Source organism: Neophocaena asiaeorientalis, unplaced genomic scaffold (genome assembly GCF_003031525.2).
Source record: "Neophocaena asiaeorientalis asiaeorientalis breed wild unplaced genomic scaffold, Neophocaena_asiaeorientalis_V1.1 scaffold515, whole genome shotgun sequence".
NCBI lineage: Eukaryota > Metazoa > Chordata > Mammalia > Artiodactyla > Phocoenidae > Neophocaena > Neophocaena asiaeorientalis.
This window is the reverse complement of record NW_020175829.1, coordinates 1,025,800-1,046,524: the sequence shown is the minus strand read 5'-3', so window position 1 is coordinate 1,046,524 and position 20,725 is coordinate 1,025,800. Positions and strand designations below refer to the sequence as shown.

Below are 20,725 nucleotides of genomic sequence, written 5' to 3'. Positions count from 1 at the left end.
CGTTTACTGTACTAGGCTTAACTCATTTAGTTTTCACAACAGTCCTGCAAGGCATGTCTATTATTATCCCCTTTCATCGATAAGGGAACTTAGCTCAGAAGCAAGGTTGCGGGATTGTGCAACTCCAAGAAATCCCATTCACGCTGGATTCCACGAGCAAATCCAGACAATGTAAGTGGCGTTGTGTGACCCTGTGGCCCTAGGGAATTTCAGTAAGCAAAGCCCAAGTCTGGTTTTTCCGTACCTTTTCACTGCCTCTGTCACGCTTAGTAGAGGGAGTTCTGTGCCTGACAGGCTGTCGGGAAAGAACATGGTGGACTCTTGGTGGTAATCACAGGATCAGTGTGGAATCTTTCTTCCATGTGTCCTCTCTACTCCTTTTTCTTTTCCACAGAGCCTTAAGTTGTAGATGAAGATGGGGTGGGGGGTAAAGCTGATAAAAAAAAGGCAGGCGGTGGTCAAGATAGTGATATAGGAAGATCCCATGTAGTCACCTACCCTGGACACACCGAATCTATAGGAGCATATGGAACAATTTTCTCTGAAAAAGACCTAGACTAGCAAAACAGCGCCACCACATCAGAAAACAAGAAAAGGCCCACACGGAGGCGAGTAGGAGAGGCTGAGATGTGGTCTCACCCTAAACCCCCAGCATGGCAACCCACCATCTGGATGGAACTCACAAACTTCTCCCCAAGGAACAAAGGGTTTATCCCTCACATCAGGCACGCCAATTTTTGGTAAGAGCACTTGACAAGTCCCCCAAACACCTGGCTTGAAAACCAGTGGGGCTCACAACCCCAAGACCCAAAGGGCTGTAGGGACCTGAGGACCAGCTTTTAAAGGGCTTCAGCCTCACTCTCTCCAGGGCCCGGTGCAGAAGCAGCCCTTTGAGAAGCGCACAGACTTTATGTGAAAGAGATTCACGTGCTGATCTTAAAGCCTCAGCCTACAGGGCAGAGCCCCGTACTTTTCCGGAATGGGGATGGAGATGCTGGCACTCCCTAAAGCCAGTGGAGTCCAGTTGTTTTACACTCTGTAGGTGCCGCCTCCCCTCCGGCTGGCACCTCCCTAAAGCCAACTCCCCTCTCCCTGCACTAGCATCTCCCACGGGGGTGCCCCAGGCTTTTGCAGATGCAGCCCAGGGGAATAGAGGCAGGGATGCCACCATCTTTGCGCCCTCCCTCTGCCTGGCTCCAGCTCACCGGTATCCCCCAGAAAGGAGCTGATACACTCTTCTGGCGCCCTACTTTTTGCAACTGTCATCCAAAGGACACCTCCAGATCGCCCGGCTCTCTTGGCCAGCAGCAGGGCTTTTGCTTGCGTTCCCATACACTGTATGTATTTTGCTGTATTTATATATTTTAAAGCTGCTGCCTGAGGGCCTGGCTTTGTAAACAGCCTAAACCTAGGTGCTGACTGAGGTCCTCCCGCCCACCTTTAGGACAGATAGGTCTTGGCACACCTCAAATACTGGGAGCCACGAAAAATAAAATAGGCTGCTTGGGCGATCACGAAGGTTTGGGAGATAACCAAAAGCTAGGGCAGGTTTGAACAATAAGGTTCATCTCCTACAACAAGAGCAATCCTGCAAGATCTGGAGAGGTGGCTGTCTCATCTAATATAGAGAAACCCCACAGAGTCAGGTAAAAGGAGAAAAGAGGAATATGTTCCAAAGGAAAGAAAAGATAAAACCTTAGGAAGAAAACTTTACTGAAACAGAGATAAGAAAATAAAGCAGAAGAGCAAAGTGAGACTTCTTCCCTCCCCATCACCACTTTATTCCTCCACTTAAAACTCTGCTTCCTCTCTTCCAATAAGCATCTTCAGGTAGCCCCCAGGAACCCCTTTACTTTTGGTTTCTTGTGGCTTAGGATCAGTAGGTAGATACCCAACTGGCCATTTGACCACAACCCAGTTGTTTTATGGTGGAGGTGGATGTGAAAGGGTGAGGGGACATGGTGTCATCATTCTGCCCAGCGCTCAGCAAGCCAAAATGCTGAGACGCCGAGGTTTGCAGCAAAGAGAGGGCTTATTCGCAAGGCCGCCAAGGGAGAAGCACGAAAGAGCGCATCTCAAATCCACCTCCCAGAAAAGCAAAGGGCTTAGGGGTTGGGCTATTTATGGGATAACAAATAAAGAGGCAGGGCTGGCAAAGGCATGGGGAGCGTGGGGAAAGGATTGGAAAAATCTGCAGTAATCATGGCTCTGCTCAGGTGTAACTAAGCTCCAGGGCTCTGCACGTTCTAAAACGGAGACGCTTGGCACGTTCTAAAACGGAGACGCTTGGCACGCTCTGAGGGTGGAGTTTTCAGCCCCCTGACGTCAAAAGGTCACGGAGCGGACACTCACGCATGCCCAGTTGGAGGGTCCTGGTCCTATCCAGTCTTAACCAGGAGCAGCTGACTCCAATTTCCGGAGAACAACTGGGGCAAACATCTTGTTTAGGCTCTGTGCCACCTGGAGGACAGGCAAGTCTTTTGTAGATGACCTTGATTAGTGAAGGCAGGTGAAATGGATTTGACTAATGCTTCCCCAGGGTTTCAGCAGTCCTCCATAATCCAGCTCTCTGTGGAACCTGATCAGTTACCAAGTTGAGAGAGACAGTTCCATGTTTTCCACCACTTGTACCAGAGTGCTTGGAAGAGTCCGAGATAGATGGATTTTCTCCCTGGACACCTTGATCCAGAGGGGAGAAACACGTTCTGCAGAACCTCCAAATGTGTACTCCAGTGGTCTTTTCTTTTGTGTCTCTGGACTTTTGCTTGGGTTTCTCTCCTTACTTGGAATGTCTCTTCCACACCCTCTGACTCTACTTCTATTTCAAGCCTCAGGCATCTCCTACTTTAGGACAACTCCCTTCATTCCACATATTACTGGCCCCAACATGCCCTTTCTCTGAGCTCCCATGGTGATCTGTATTTCTCAGTTATCTGTTCATGTGTTTTGTCTTTTCCAACAATTTGCAGGCATATTCATCTTTACAGGCTTCCTAACAGATTGTTTGGCCTTTAGCAGAGGGTCAGTAAATGTTTACTGAATGAGTTGAATGGAGGTTTAGAGATGCAAATGAGTTGAAAGCTAACCTTATGAAGCCTTAGTCCACTCCTATAGCTAGCCATCTCCAGGCACCTGACCCCTCTATTCACTGTTTCTGGCTGTGCAGGTGCAATCTGCCTAAGGACTGGGACCAGGCTGACCAATTATTAAAAAAAGCTTATGATATGATAATAATAGCTAGCATATGTTGAGTGATTACTATGCCCCAGGTACTGTTCTAAACACATTGCATAATCATTTAATTCTCACAGTTCTGTAAGGTAATCATCCCTGCTTTATAGATGAGGAAACTAAGACCTAGAGAGGTAAGTGACAGGCCAAGGACACAGCCAGGAAGTGGAAGGTCTGGCTCCAGAATACTCTACTGCTATGCCTCTCTCATTGAGAAAGACAGCGATGGTTGAACCTTAAAAACCTCAGTTTGATCCTGAGTTTGAATGGTGTGTCCTAGGTCATAAGAAGGAAAACATACTCCTTTTCACTTTTCGCTAATCCCACGATTTCAGCTTGCTCACCTTCTTCATTTTATATAGCCCTTACACACAACATCACCACCACCACCTCTGCAGCGATTATCTTTCCCCTTTTCTGAATGAGCAGGGCTCCATTTGCGAGTGGGCTGGAAGTGTCGCAGGCAGGACTCCAGCAATTATGCAGCCCTGATGAAGTGCAGAGAAGCTTGGACTACAAATGAGATGCACATGAATTTATGAAACCTGGAAGGAACAGGGCAAAAATGTTTTCCTTTCTGCAACAAATCTCTAAAGGGATGAAGGTTTCCGTAAGATCTTCAATCGCTAGGAAACTTATTTATGATGCTGAGAAACAGGGTGGTTTTCTCCTCAGATGAGTGAATTTATGTTAGAGCCACAGAGTGAATTCCACGAGATCTGAGCTCATTACACAGCGAGGACAAAGTGAAAAGGAAGAACTTATCAAGAAAGTGTTGAGACTTAGATTCAGTTAAGAAGTCATAATATTAAATTTAAAAATTACCAAGAGGAATCTATGAATAGAGATTTATCAAATAATGCTGAAGCTTCCCCTGGGTGGCTACACAAAGCCCCAGAGTTTGCAGGGCTTGAAAATGAACTGAGCACATGTATTTTTAAAGAACTCCATGGGGATTTTGAACATCTTTACCTATTTTCACGTATGGTTATTTCCATAGCCTATGTCAGAAAAAACGGATATTTATAGTTATCAGAGCAAGGATTTATACTGAAATATCTATACGCTTTTAATCTGAAGGATGGAGAATTCTGGAATAGACATTATTGGAGAGAGAGGGAAGATAGATCTTTCTCTCTAGATGTCTTTAGGAATAGAAGATGCACCTTATAATTTAGGAGTTCATCTTGGAGATGAAGAGACTGATTGAAATTTTAACAAGCTATCATCCATTCTGTGAAAATTAGTCTCTGAATCTGTTAATACGATTGTGACCAAAATGGCCAGAAGAGACAGGAGTCAGAAAAAAGAGTGTCCCCAAAAAGTTTTTTTTTTAAAAAAAACTCAGATTAGACTTGCCCAAGTGAAAATATAGGTTACTTATTCCACTGGTAACTTAAGTGGGAAAAAAACATAACGGAACCAGGGTGAATTTTTTTCTCTTCCTATCACAGCTCCCTCCTGGTAAGTGTTGCAAGTCTGGGTGAATTTAGTATTCCTCCTTTATTTTCATTTTTAATAAAGGGAGATTGTGTTTGAGTGTGAAAGGTGTATTTTACTGTGGTTCTCAACAGTTTTAAAATTTCAAAGTAAACTAGCAAGGGAATAGATATTTATTGACACTGACCAAAACATACACAAATACTTCTGAAGAACAAACTGAAAACATTTCCTGGTTTATTTTCTCACACAGAGACCCATAGTACCCTGAAAGCAAGATGTGCCAGTTTTCCTTTGTGGAAAAGCACATTCAGGCCGCAAGCTTCACCAAGAGAGCAGTTTTTGTCCTTCAGTAACTGCTGGGCAGCGATCCCTCCAGTGAGTGGTGGTCTTTGGTGCTCCCGGGACCAAAAGGAGGCAGGGCCAGCTGAGAGAAGCAAGGGCTAATAAAGTCTTACTTCGGTAGCAAAGTGTTGCTACTAAACTTTACCTCGAACCGACTTGCTGGGGCCGTGCCTCTGGGCCGTGTTGAAAGATGCTGCTGAACTATGACTTCAAAGCCCACAAGCATTAGGACCACGAAGGTGCATCTGAACAGTCTCTGCCCCAGGTCCCAAGAGTCCAGATTGTGTCCACAGCAGAGTGGCCACCCAGTTAGGACAGGGGTCCAAATAGGGTACCTCTGTTGCTTGGTGACTGTGACAGCTCACCACCAGGGGTGACCCCTTTGATGTCCCAAAGACTAGCTAAGAAAAGTTCTTTTCCACATCCTCCTGGCCTTTGAGGGCCCTGAGGTCACTCCTCCTAATCAGCTGCTGTGATTGTGAAAATTTGTCAATTATATCACTCTTTCCATCCAAAGTGCTTCACCTAGATCTTAAAAGGCACTTCAAAAAACAAATGATCCCGTAGAAAATACAATATGGAATTTTACTCTAGGGTCATAACAACTTTGAACATATTTCTGCTTATCTAAGTTAATTTCTCCTCCAGGAGTCTGGAATTAGGTGTGATAAGTTAATGATGATACAAACAGAGTTGTTTTCAATAATTTAATTATTAGACTCATGCCCCCAAAATAAACTTGCACGAAATATTAAACATAACTCCTAAAGCAATTTGGACACAGTCACACACACATCAGGAAAGGAAAAAAAAATTCTCCCCCAAATGCCTGTATTTTGTTTCATTTGGAAAAATAACAACACAATTAGAGGTAAACAATAGTTTCTTCTGCTCCATCTCCAGTTTCGCCGTCTTGTCTGGTTACTCTCTGTAGATTTAGCTTTGCTTCTGCTATGAACGTCTGCAGCTGAGGGCCATGCAGATTTGAGTCCTGGGGGGGCGGGCATGCAGTCTGAGAGAGGTCCAAATCTGCAACAAACAGCACAGGTCACAGGAGAGTCAGCTTGGGACCTGCAAGTCAGGTGAAACTAGGAGTCAGAGTCAGAGCCCTCGAAGATTGGGAAATGCTGTGGCCATAGAGCTAGCCACGGAGAGAATGAGAGTCCAGCGAGAAAGGAATGAAATGGATATCTAATGATTTAATCAAAATCACTAAAATGGTTGGTTGGGTGTACAAACATCCCCTGTGGCTAAAAATAACCTTTACAAAATACTCCCAGCAAAACCGTCAAACAAAAACTTGTTACCATCTGTGGGCTGTTCAAACACTGCACCTGCTGAGAAGGGGGTGCCCAGTTATTTTTTAAAATGGGTTCAACGTCTTAGAAATACAGTTACCTACCCCAGCTGTGTGCAATAAGCCATATTTGCATCTGCACCGCATCTTCCCTCAGAGTAACTCAAAGTCAAGAACTGATCTGGAAGACTCAAATAAGGTACCTGGGACTTTCCTGATATGGGGAGAGGGAAGGGGAGAAAGGAGATGAAGGATGGAGACCCTCCATGCAAATCTGTTAACAACACACAAATCACTTAGCAAAAGGAACCAGGTTCCTGGGGAAAATCATTCTGGTAACAACTGACTGGGTTTGTTATTTTTCTGGTTACCTAGCAACAGCAGGGCACAGCCCATTTCCCCTTTTCTGATAAAACCCTCTAATACATGGTTTAAAGGAAAGGCAAAGGGGGATTTTGATTTGAAAAAAAAGCAAGGCTGTTGCTGCAAACCATATTCTCTGCATTGCTCCACTGACCATCCTCCCGGAAGCTCAGCTATGTGGGAAAATTACAAATAACCAGCTTCAGTTGGAGCAAAAAGCAGTCTACATGGAAACCCAGGTGGGGAAGATGCAGAGCCCTGAGGCCCACCTGTTCTTTTTTCAGTCATTAACAAGAGGTCATTCTAATCCTTGCCACATTTTATTCAAAGGCTCTATTATTTAGATGGATACACATAACTGCTAGCACTCTGATGACAAAAATGCTTGTAATTTTTACGCTCCTGACAAGGATCTTTGGTTACTAGCGAAGACAGGAAGCAAGGGCCTGGCTGGAATGAAGAGCAAAATGTCCTCACAGGGCTCCACCTTCAGGGATGCGGCTTCCTTTGCTGCACCCCCTTTCATCACTTCTTCCAGTAGGAGGCAGAGCCAGCGGGAGAGGGGCAGCCAGGGCCGCAGGAAGTAGACACAGGTCACCTGGAGGAGCTGACCTGTGCCTCCAAAGCCAGCCCAGGAGGACCCTGGGGGGAGGGGAGGGGAGAGGTGGGGAGGAGAAGGGAGGGGAGAAAATGGAAGGGAGGGGAGGAGAGGGAAGGGGGAAGGGGAAGGGAAAGGAGGGGAGGGGAAGGGAGGGGTTGGGGAAAGGAGGTGAGGCTGCACTCCACAGCTCTGCTCAAAGGTTTAGGCCATCCCTAACTCTAGGTATCAATGGGGCACAAAGAAAAAAATCCATTTACATTGGGGTGACTTGATTCTGTTGATCCTAATCCCGTACCTCAAATATTGGGCTCTCACTCACTACTGAAAACATGACTACTGAAAATGCCTCTAAATCCACCATGTGTACGGTGCCTTCTCTGGGCACAGCAGCTGTTCCAGGCCTTTTACAGTCATCACCTCCTTAAGCCTCCAAATGTTGTAACGCACAATTTACAGGTTGGGAAGCTGAGGCTCAGGCTAAATTCTTGCCCATCGTGCAGCTAGGAAGTAATCCAGATTGGAACTCAGAGGATCATTCCCACTTGCTCATCTGCTCAAGATTCTCATGGTCCCCATCATTTCTTGTTGTGCTGGAAATGACTTGACCATCTTTGCAGAATTAAGACACCCTGGATGTGTAATGCTTAACCTCCCTAAGTACCAAATTTTGAACACTTACCAAAAAAAGAAAGAAAAAAGACATTCTGAGCTCCTCCAAACCGACACAGTAATTACTGTAAAATTAGGAACCTCCCTCATTCAATCAGGTAAACACAAAAAAAACCCAGGCAATGATTTCACTATCAGGGCAATACAGATCAACCTAGAATGTTCTCTGTCCTTCGCCTGTCTGTGGTCATCACACATTTTCACACTTTTAACTCCTTTTCCTAGCCATTGAAATAAAACCATTTCACCTCTAAAAATAAACATTCCCAGTTAAACTACTGATGTTTAATATTATGCAACCTAAAAAACAAAAACGTGCCTCAGAACTTCCATCTAGCAGAGGCTGACAGACTGGAGAACAGTTCACCTCTGCCACCAACCACAGCGCTGCCTACTAGCCCACAGAAGGTCCAGCCAGGGTGCAAGTAGTGCTACAGGGAGAATGAACAATCATCCATTGAAAGAGGCAGTTGGGACGAGATTGCTGACAAATGTGACAAAGCCGGGCAGAACGGAAGTCCTTAATCCATGTAAGTTTCCTTCCTCTGGGTTATGAAACATGTAGCAAAGAATCCAAAATACTGGTGATTCTAGGCATCTGGGAAGTCCCCTTCATGGTTTCAAGAAAAGACTTGTTCAAAAAGAGCCCAAGAACCAAATACATTTCAGAAAGAATTCTTTTATCTTAAAGGCTCCAGTTCAGGAAGATAGAGAACCAAGAGTAAACATTGGGGGAGGTTTTTCATTTGTGTGTGAGTATAAGGCAGGCAGAGAGAGAGAGATTTAATCAGAATTTTTTCAAATAATAAAAATACAGGAGAAAAACATCTCCTGGACCCTAAAGTGAATCAATGGCCCATGTTGTAATCCCATATGTATTAAGGTTGCACTTGTGTGTCACCTGGAGGGGAACTCAATTTCCTTCTCCACGTTCCTTCTTGGTTTCTACCTGAACTACTCAGGCAAGGTCAGACAGTCTGTCTTTGAAATTAGAAACCGTTCTGTGATTTCTGATTTTATTACTCCATTTCAACCCTGAAAGGACTCCAGCACAGCAACTGTATATTTCTCAAGGTCAGCCACCTTCTTCCACACGCTCTACCCTAGAGAGTATGATCGTCATATAGAACCCTAAACTGAAAAAACATTTGTTAAACCCTCATTGATTCAGAAAGCAGAATTCTTGGGGAGTAGAATTAATCATCCAATTTTATTTGTGATCAAAATGCCTGTAAATTACTGGAAATAAAAATAGAATACCTCTTTTTTTGTGGAGAAAAGAACCCTCTTGTACTGTTGGTAGGAATGTAAATTGATACAGCCACTATGAAGAACAGTATGGAGGTTCCTTAAAAACCTAAAAACAGAATTACCGTATGACCCAGCAATCCCACTACTGGGTATATATCCAAAGAAAACCATAATTCAAAAAGACACATGCACCCCAATGTTTGTTGGGGTTATTGCAGCATTATTTACAATAGCAATGTCATGGAAGCAACTAAATGCCCATCGACAGACGAATGGATAAAGAAGATATGGTACATACATACAATGGAATATTACTCAGCCATAAAAAGGAACGAAATTGGGTCGTTTGTTGAGATGTGGATGGATCTAGAGACTGTCATACAGAGTGAAGTCAGAAAGAGAAAAACAAATATCGTATATTAACGCATATATGTGGATCCTAGAAAAATGGTACAAATGAACCGGTTTGCAGGGCAGAAATTGAGACACAGATGTAGAGAACAAACATATGGACACCAAGGGGGGAAGTGGTGGGGGGTTGGGGTGTGTGTGATGAATTGGGCGATTGGAATTGACATGTATACACTAATACATGTAAAATGGATAACTAATAAGAACCTGCTGTATAAAAAAATAAAATAAAACTCAGAAATAAAAAAAACAGAATACCTCATTTTTTAATAAGCAAAGAAATATTAACACAATCATAATTTGGTCAGATAAAAAACCAAATGCTCTTATGATGAAACAAAACTTCAAACTACAAAGAACCTTTTAATCTACTGTCTCAACACAACTGTCCCTCTTAGTTGACATAAAAGAAATAATTTGATCCTTCCCATACCTCTGGAAACTCAACAGAGTGAGCATTATTAACCTTAAAATAAGGACAAATAGGCTAAAACACATCAAAGCCTAGCTAAACCAAGTGGAGAAGTAGAACCTTGATGCACGTTTTTTTTCCCTCCTATTTAGCTGAACTTCTCTTCACAGCCTAAAACTTATTCCTTCACAAGAAATTTCCTCAGTCTCACTGTAGGGTCTAAGTCAGTCTTCTCAAGAAGTTTCTAAAAATGATAAGTATACACATTTTGGCTGGTCCTATCCCCTTTGTCTTATGGGCGGGGGGCAGAAAACACCCAGGCCATGGGCTGTATGATGTGCTGATACCCAGAGACAGTTCCCCAAATCCCCCTATTTTTAGCCCTTCATTGTAGCCTTGAAGGGCTAAAAATGCATTTGTTGACATTTGCATTTATCATTTTCACACTTTGCTCACCTGCTACTGGAATTTCAAACTATGAAAGAAGAGAATGTGGGATCTGGATGACATACAACCATAGTGATTGGCACCTGAAAAGCTGACACGAGCGGGAAGAAAAATTGGCCTTCCCTGCATCAGCTCACCATCATTATTCTTTTGAGTCAACTGGATAATTGGTTATTTGCAAGACCAGACTGTATAGTCAAGGTGTAAAATGCAACCACGTGTCACACTGAAAATGAATGAAGTCCCTCCCAAGCTGAGAAGTGAATGAAATCTTTTAAACCACAAGGTCAATGTAACCTTGGGCGAGTCACTTCCGCTCTCTGGGCTTCAGTTCATGAAGGATTGAACTGAAATCATCATTCAGGCCTCTTAAACTTCTTATACTGTAGAAGAACGTTTACACCTGTGTTTTGGCTCAGTAATGCACCAAATACTATTCTAGAAGTGCAACAAGTGAATGCATTTTTCAACTGCTTTCTGCTCAAGGAATACTAATGTATTACCTTAAGTTGCATTTAAAATAATGTTTTAAGGGTAATTTCCGGATATATGCCCCACCCTTCTACTTTCAGTCTTCCCTACAACACGTATTTGAGTTGAGTCCACACAGCCCTCAGAGCACAGGATTTGGAAAGCTACCTAATGAGTGGAAGATAAGGTCCCCGGTCAAAATCTACACTTGATCTTCCCTTCTATGAACAGCAAACCTAACAGTAGTTTGTCATAAAGAAAGCGGTTGCCTATTGTTTTAAAACATTTAATTCATGTAGTCTTTGCCTTTTTCTGGATTTTCTGAACAGAAAAGCATTTTAAATCCTAATAATTTTTAAAGAAAAGCTTTGTTTCAATTTCAAAGCACCAGGATAACTTCCATCATAAACATTAACTGTCCAGGTCTGAATTTAACTCCACATTACCCAATGACCAGACAGCCAGCAGCCCAGTGCTACAAAAACACGTTAAGTCAATGTTCGGATCATTGATGATGCATGTCAGCCCTCTCCGTGTCTTATCCCAATCCATTCTCCCCAAGAAGACTCACAAAACAGAGCTTCACGTCTCTGGGTCCTGGCTCTGTTCTTGGTTATTTTAATGAAGTGTTCCGACTCATACTCTTTACTACTGTATCCCTCGTGCAAGTTCCTATAATCAAAATTCACACTTTCCTAGAATGACACCACCTCAAACAAATTGTCATTCATATTCCAAGTCTGCAAAATAAGTGGTATTCACCCATTTAATGATCGATTCATGCTTATACTGTGAAACATTTACAAAATTGTTTCCTGAGGGCATTACTGGCAATCACTATTTCTTTCTCAGGAGCATTAAGGCACAGCATTTTCCTTCTAATGGAAAACACTTAATGTACAAAACTCAACGTGTCCTCAGAGCTAAGGAAAATTTCTCTCCCTCACTGCTTTTGCTCAACTACATTTCCCATAGTGAGCCACAAACAGCATGTGAGCATCTGGCATAAAAACCAATCTGGATATCTGAAGCCAATGATCTCAATGAGTGTTAAGATTCCCTACATTACTCCTCACGTACCAATCCTGCACCTGAAATAAAATAACCGAAGGGTACTCTGGGGTTGTATACGTGTAAATGTGTAATGTAAGAAAGCAAACTCATAATTTTTTTAAGTTGTGACTGTTAGAGTTGGGCTTTATTTTCTTACCAGTAATTAACATATTTGGAATAATCTATGTTGGTTATGTAGGTAACACTGATAAGAAACACAGCAATTGAAGCAATCAATACAATGAAGTTACAATTATGTTAACACAAGATGCATTATGATACGTCAATTGTCTCTGTGTGAACTTTGATTTGCTCTCACACTCTCTCACCCAGAAGGGTGCCCGTGTTACTGAGTCATGACCTTAACATCAGCAAGTCCCACGGGAAAACGGGGCAAGTGCCTCCACCTTCCCCTCTTCTCTGAGATGCATTTCAAAGTGTGTTTCTCTAATCAGGATACTAATAGGCATTAATGATAAAAGAATACAGTGGTCAAGTAAGTTGATGAAACCCCGGGTTAATCAAGTTTCTTTACTGACATATTCCTCAGAACTTTAATAGGCTCACCTGTATTATTAATCTCTGAAAGGGAAAAACTGTATGTGGCAGGTCCCAAACTCGGGGAGCTTTTTCTCACAGTGTACTTTTCAGTGTTGTGTTCTATGTAATATACTTTGGGGAATAGTGCACTAGAGAATAATAAATCTATTATAGACTAAGAAAGAAAGAGACAATAAATGACCAAGATGCCAGAATAAATCAGGGGTGGGAAGCTGGAAATAGGTGAGGTTTTCCAAATTCAGAGACTCTTGACCCTGTATATAACATCTATAGCAGACTCGGGCAATCATCATCAATGGCTGCTAAAAGCATTAGGAGAAGAGCTGATGGGGAACTTTATAATGGATGGACAACATCCGAACCCACGGGTCAATCTTAATATCGCAAAGAGAGAAACAGACACCTCAAGCCTCCTGATGGGATGCAAGTGGAAATATACAACATCTACAACATAGGAAACAGACAACTCTATCTATGAAGATTTTTTCATGTCAAAAAATAAAGCCTGCATCTAGTCAAATATCAAATATCTATTCCCAACTACCAGTTTACAGGAAATATAGAGGCAGAAGACTACATTAAGTGACACCACAGGGATGCAATCAGCAAAATCCAGAATGTAGAAAAATTTTTCAGGAAATATATTTTTTTCAGAAAAAAAAATGTCTTTTCACCAAATAAGCAACCCAGTCTTTTCAACAAGTTGTAAGATTTTTTTTTAAAGGCAAGGGAACTTTAGATTAAAAGACTCGTGAGATATACAAACCAAATGCAATACATGAAATTATTTGGATCCCAATTCAAACAAACCAAGGGAAAAAAAATTGAGACAATCAGAGAAATTCAAGTACTGAGAGTATGATTTTAAGTAAAAACTGTTAAATTTTTTAAGGTGTAATAACGATACCGTGGGGACTTCCTGGGCAGTCCAGTGGTTAAGACCTTGCTTTCCACTGCAGGGGGTGTGGGTTTGATCCCTGGTTGGGGAGCGAAGATTCCACATGCCTCATGGCCAAAAAAACCAAAACATAGGGCTTCCCTGGTGGCACAGTGGTTGGGAGTCCACCTGCCGATGCAGGGGACACGGGTTCGTGCCCCGGTCCGGGAAGATCCCACATGCCGCGGAGCGGCTGGGCCCGTGAGCCATGGCCGCTGGGCCTGCGCGTCCTGAGCCTGTGCTCCGCAACGGGAGAGGCCACGACAGTGAGAGGCCCGCGTACCGCAAAAAAAAATAAATGATACAGATTCAGGTACGGTCTTTGCTCTTGCCTGGAAAATCTAACATCTCCTCAGTGAAATATAATTCAGAAAAGGTCTCATTTTATACCCTGAGTCCATTTGTCCAGAGCAGTGAATTGATAATGTTCTTTTAGAATTTGGATTCCTATTCTTTAGTCTTCTGAGTTTACTTAAAACTAAAAAGTAACATTTTTTAAGCAATAGGAACTAAAAGATGTACATCTAGTCCAACAATATCTGAGTAAATTTCAGTTCCTAACAGCAGTAGGTGTCAACATATAATGTCAAATGAATGAATGAATTAGTGAATACCTTATTCAAAAATTCTACCTACTGTAATTAGAGTTGTGGGAATCACCAATTTGGAATTCTTATGTTTAGAAAGTACCTTACAATTTCATTTATTCTAATCCTTGTCTTCTCAGTAGGAATGAAGCTGAAAATGCAGTCAAGATAGAACTGCATAATAGGGCTTCTCTCTTTAAGCCACTAACATTATTTGACCTTGAGTCAAGCATTCAATTCAAACCTCACACCAATCCACAATAGTAGGTACACTATGGAATATGAAAAGGAGAGCTGAAAACAAACCGAACTTGAAAATGGAACACAACTCAGGAACACAAGAAGCTGAAGAAAACATCCAAAAACCATAATTAACATCTTCAAAAAAATTTTTTAAGATATTTCGGCCACCAAGCAAGATTCCATAAAATAGGAACTATAAGAGAACAAGGAAAAATCTCTTAGAAATTAAAAATATGCTGGCTGAATTTTTTTTAAAAAATCAATGGAAAAGTAGGAGGTTAAGGATGAGAACATCTCCCAGGAAGTAGAACAAAAACATGAAGAAATGGAAATAAACAGAAAAAAAAACCCAGAAAAATCAGAGGCTCCAAGAGGTCCAATTTATAATTGGAAACAGTTCCAGTAAAGATAAAACTGAAGAGAAGCAATTTTTTGAAGAAGAAAATGTCACAGATTCGAAGGAAAATATATTTCTTGATTGAAAGAGTCTAATGAATAACCAGTAAAAATGATTTTAACAAAAGATCAGACTAAGGCATATTATAAAATTCATCCAAGAATGAATAAAGTGATAATTCCAGAGGCTTCCTAAAGCACAAACAGGTTACAAACAAAGAATTAGGAATCAGAATGGCATCAGACTTTTTAACAGCAACGCTGAGAAGTGGAAGAATCAAATCCTTCAGAATTCCGAAGGAAAATAATTTGGGTATAGAATTCTAAGCCCAGATATATTATAAAAACCAAGTATAAAAGTAGCAAAAATAAATAAAGGAAATGAAAAAGACATTTCAACTGATTTGGAAAAAAAATCCTTTCATTATTAGACCTTTTCTTAGGAAGATTTAGAGATACGTTCCAACAAATAAAGGAATATGCCATAAAAGAGAAAGATTGGGATTGAGGACAATAGGATCCAACACAGGAGAGATATGAAGAGATGTCCCAGGTGACAGCTACACTGCTGGCTGGGACAGCAACAAGGGCATATTAGAGTAAGAGGACAGAGGATTCTGGAAGGGAAATTTCCAGGAAGGAAGATGAAGCTGATAGATTTTGGAATGTGTTGAGTGTGTGTAAAATAACATTGATCAGTTATTGAGAGAAGTATAGGAACTCTGGAGGAAAACATAGGAGGTAGAAAAAAAGTGAGCAAATGAAAAAATAAGGCAGATGGTTAAAGTCTCGGTAGGATAGAACAATGACATTATTTTTAGTAGCTTCTGTTCATACAGTTGATTTTTCTCCATCTTAAAAGGGCTCAGCTCTCACAAATGTCCTTTTCTAATCTTAAATGTCTACATATAAGTATAAATATGATTTTTCGGAAAACTACTTCTCAAAGTACGAAATATATTGAGCCCATTCAAAAAGAATGAACGTGTCTGTATAATTAAGATTAGAGACTTCTGAAGTTCTAATATCTGCTGTTAGAAAAAAACCTTTATAAACAGGCACTTCAGAGAGGAAGAAACCTAAAAAGCTAATAAATATTAAAAAGGAACTAAATCTCACTGGTAATTAGGGAAGTACAAATTGAAAGAAAGGGGTTACCCATTCCATACCCATGATATCGGCAAATATTGAAAAGCCTAACAATGCTAAGTGTTGGGGAGAATCTGGAGAAACTCGACCTCTCGTACATTGCTGCTGAGAGTTATACTATATAATTTTAGAGAGAAATCAGTAATACCCAGCGAAACCAAAGACATCCCTGCTACTTCTAGGTGTTCATAATCTGCATAAACTCTCACTCATGTGCACAAGGAGATGTGCATAAAAGGATGTTTACTGAGAAGCGTTTGTAACACAAAAATACTGGAAACATCCTAATTGCTCATTAGTAAGGTAATGAATATGCTGGTGTTTATTCACATAATGGAAGAGCATACAGCAGTTTAAAATTAACTATTTGTGCTACATGTACAAATGAGTGAAAAAAATAAGTTGCAAATAGACATATACACACACATACACATGGAGTGGGGGAGAAAGGGAAGAAGGGCAGGCTGTTTTATACTATCACTACGTACATATGTATCCATAAACAATATATCATTTTTTGTTTTCCACTACATTTATATGTATCCATAAATGATAAACAATATGTCATATTTTTGTTTTGTTAAAACAAAACCAAAAGTATGTTTATTGATACATATATATGTTTATGGCATAAAAACATACTGTGGAAATGATATACACCAATTACAGGATATTGGATAACTCTGAATAGGAAAAAAGAAAAAGATAAGGGGAAGGGATTTCATATCTAACATTTCTTTTAAATAAAAAAAGGGCAAAGAGATATCTGAAGCAAATATGGTATAAAGTTAACATTTGTTAAATGCATGCCTGATACAGATTTTCTGTACTTTTCTGTAAGTTTGAAATTTTCATAATTAAAACTTTTATGTTAAAAAATGCATGAAAATACACAGCAACCAATTGCAATATGTGGTCTTTATTTGTATACTGAGTCCAAAAAACAAGCTGGAAAAAGGACACACGCACTACATTTATAAAACAATTGGAAACTTGAACCCTGACTATATGTTGATATTATGGAAGTTTTGATAATTTTTCCTAGGTGTGATAATAGTTTAAAAAAGAGAGCCTTATCTTTCAGAGATACATACTGAAATGTTATGTATCAGTATATGCTTACAGATGATTTTTAGAATTTGCTTCAAAATAGCACAGGGTGTGTGTTGTTGCTGGGCATGGGGGAATTGGTGGGTAGGAATCTACATAAATCACCACTGGTCATAATTTCCTAATTTTTTGAAGTTGGGTGATGGTACATGAACAGTTATTATACTCCTCTGCTTAATTCTGTACATGTTTCAAACTGTGCATACATTCAGGTAATCAGGGAATATGTCAAGCTCAAACTTTAAATCAAAACAAATTAAGATGTTCCAACCTCAGAGTCCCTGTTAAGAAGCAGGGACAGCTTTTTAAGATTGTGCTGAATTAAACAATATGTAGGTCTCCAGCTACAAGGACAGGGCAGTATTTTCATGGCATTCAATTCCTCTTAAGGCTGTAGAGACCAGGGACTCCTAAGTACCATGGCAATAAAACTGGAAAACTGCCTTCTGCATGACTCTACCCACACTGAAAGAGTTATGCCTCTCATTTTGCTGAAAGAAGAACTGAATTCATTTCTCTGCCAGGTGAATAATGCAGAAAATCAACCTAGGAATTTTAATGCTGCATTTACTTCTTACTGGTTCAGCAGAGGGAAAAGCAGATGTTAAAATTCTTAAGCATACCAGATCCAGTGTTTTTCTTTAAACCAGAAGAAGGCAAGCAATTAGATCAAACACACCCAAGCTAATTAGTTCTACCTCCTTCTTAATAATTATGTTATTACCAGACTTTTTAAAAAAGGCACCCAATTCTTTAAAGGTATATAAATGAGTGTTTTTTTCTCTTGATCAATTACAAAATTATGAGATATCAAAGAACTTACATGCCTTTTTCTGTTCTGAGAAGTTGGTATTTACAGTTTTCAGAGCAACATAAAATTTTTTCTTTTTAAAAATGAGAATCACTTTGTAATTCTTATCTGTTTGAAATAACATTTGCTGAGAAGCCAAACCCTGAAATATCTTTTCCAACTGCAGCTTTGAATTTATGTCACTCAAAAATGATTAACATTTTAAAAGTACAACATAATATATAGAAAATGTTTTGTTCAATGTAAATTTTCACACTCAACATTCTTTTCATATTTATGTTTGCAATCAGAGGAAAGATTACTACATTACATTTCTGGAAATTAAACTTAAAATACTTTTAGAAATTGTACCATTAGAGAAGTAGGCAGTTTGCAGAACAGAGGCAAAATTAGGACTTTATTAAAACAGGAATCAAATGAGAACATATATACTAAGATTAATTACTTTACTCCTTGGAGCCATCTCTTCCTATAGGAGATGATTTTACATTGTCTTATGCGTACAAATGCCATGTGCAGCTACTCTAGACGTTAATATTTGTGCTTCCTGACTTGTGACCTATGACTAACACTGGAGCCTAAGAAACCAATTTCCCTTTAATTATCTACCAGGTGACACAAATTCCCAAGTTTATACTACATCCTCCTCCTTTTAGACAGATCTCTTTCTTCTGTAAACAACTCTTTTGAAGAAGGAGCCATAGCATTACCATACAATTTAACTTCTCTTTAGTGGAATCAGTCACCAAGAGCAAAGAGCAAGTAGCCTCAGTGACTTAGTGACCAACAGCCCCAGCGCCTTCCAGACCAATAAGGGCCACTAAGCACACTGCCCTCTGATAGCCTGTTACCTCACAGAGTAGGAAGATGCAGACACAGATAACTATAAAAGAGGTCAATGAACACTGTCCACAGGCGGACACCACTTCAGAGATCTTCCAAAGAGAGCGTTTTTAGATGTGGTAGCCAGGACAGGCTTCAGAGCAAAGACAGAACTGGAATTGAGCCTGGCTGACCAGCATGTCAACAGGAAGAGGTGGCCTCGGGTGGAGGTATTTTAGGTAGAGCTCACCCCTACTGCAAAGGGGAGGAAATGCTGGATGCCATAAGGAAAGAGAGATGTTGGGTCTGGTGGAATTATGAGTTAGTGCAGATAAATCAGAGGGGTGGGGATGTGTTGGAAGATTGTGGAGGGCTTTGAATGGGAATGCTGGGAGTTTTAACTTTAGGAGGTAAGTTTTGCAGCTGCTGGTGATCAGGACCCTTCTATGGTCCCGTGTCTATCTACATACTTGGCTTCACCTGCCCATGTAGGTCCAAGGCAGGGTCAGAAGGGAGCTGTTATTCCCCATTTTTCATCTGCTTGGAATAAGCCCACATTTAGCCAGTCATGTTTCCATGCCTTTGATGGACAGAACATTATTTATTTTTTCAGTTAGTAGAGGGTGTGTCAGAAGGAAAACTGTTTTGAGCTTCTTGTCCATTCACTCTTCAATCAACACTGAGTGCCTAGTATGTGCCCTGCACTGGGTCGGACACCAGGGAAACCGAGTTGAACAAGACTTTGTCTCAGCACCCAGGAAGTTTATAGCCCATACAATCACTTCAAAAACTCTTCCAGTTTCTTAAAAGCTAAATAGGCACCAATTCTAGGATGAATTCTACTCCTAGGTATTTATCCAAGAAAAGTGAAAACATAATTCACAAAAAGCCTTGTACAGACTGTTTATAGCAGTTTTATTTATAAGAGCCAAAAACTAGAAATAAGCCAGGTATCTATCCACAGAAGACTGGATAATTGTGGTAAATTCATCTAAGCAAGATTCCTTAGTAATAAAAGGGAACCAATTACAGATTCATGCAACAGCATGGATGCATCTCAAAAACAGTCTGTTGAGTGAAAAAACCCTGGACACACAAAGGTACGTAGTATTTGATTCCATGTCATTCTAGAATAAGCAAAATTAACCTGTGGTTGATGGAAAGCAGATGAGGAGCTGCTTCTGGGAATGAAGGTTGGTTGGTAAGAGGTAGAAGGGAGCTTTCTAGAGTGATGGCAGTACTCTGTGCCTTGAAATTCTTTCCACAAAAATGACTGAATAATAGAGTTAATATCTGAGCATTCAATGTATGTAAATATCTCAAACAAACAATATATAGCAACTTAAGAGTCCAGAGGGAAAACAAGTGACAAAATATGGTGGAAAGTAACACAAGGATTTACTGGACACTATAGAATCACAAGGAAGGCTCCTAACCCAGATTGGGAGGGTCTGGATGGGCATTTGGAGGAAAGTGACCCTGGAGCTGGGGTCTTGAAAGACGAACAAGAGTTTACCAGGTTGAGAATAAAGGGTGGAGGACAGGATATTCCTGAAAGAGGAAATAGATGTACAACAGGGGCAGATTTATGGCCTTTCACATAAATGGAAGAACTTCCTATGGCTGGACCACAGGGAGAGAAAGGACAGAGCAGCATGAGATGAGGCGGAGAGATCAGAGGTCAGATCAGGCCTCCAGGCCCAAGCACATAACCTCCTGCACTTCATCAGCAATGACTAATTTCAGCACACGGTACATTTGAATAAGCCCAAGGAAGGTGACCCAAAAAAGCCCTAAGAGGACTGGACACAAATCCTTATCCACAGGCCCAAATGCTGGCCTAGGGGCTAAACAAAACTCTATCTAAAATTCATTGTGTTGTATTTGGTATTCAGAAGACAACCCACGTGGTAAATCACGTCGGCGTATGTCGTTTGGATTTCAATTGTTCCTACAGGAGAAAGGATGTATTTGAAGGGTGTGCCACACACAATGAGTTTATATCAACACCCACTTACATCGCTGGTTTTCTTCCTAGTATACTTTAAGGAATAGTAGCCCTGCAAGGTTCTGGGCCGGAGAAGAGGATGTTGTGGTTAAATAGGTTTGGGAAGTGCC

The 20,725-nt window shown here is 40.8% G+C and overlaps 1 protein-coding gene across 1 annotated transcript in view; it reads right to left on the bottom strand.

Annotated features, from left to right (window-relative positions):
- Positions 1 to 4,831: 4,831 nt before the first annotated feature.
- Positions 4,832 to 20,725, bottom strand: part of ARHGEF28 (Rho guanine nucleotide exchange factor 28) — a 123,697-nt gene continuing 107,803 nt past the window's right edge. Inside the window, exon 28 of the mRNA XM_024732790.1 lies at positions 4,832 to 6,045. Coding sequence (XP_024588558.1) covers positions 5,882 to 6,045 — 164 coding nt within the window. The 3' untranslated portion in view covers positions 4,832 to 5,881. The remainder of the gene's footprint in view (positions 6,046 to 20,725) is intronic.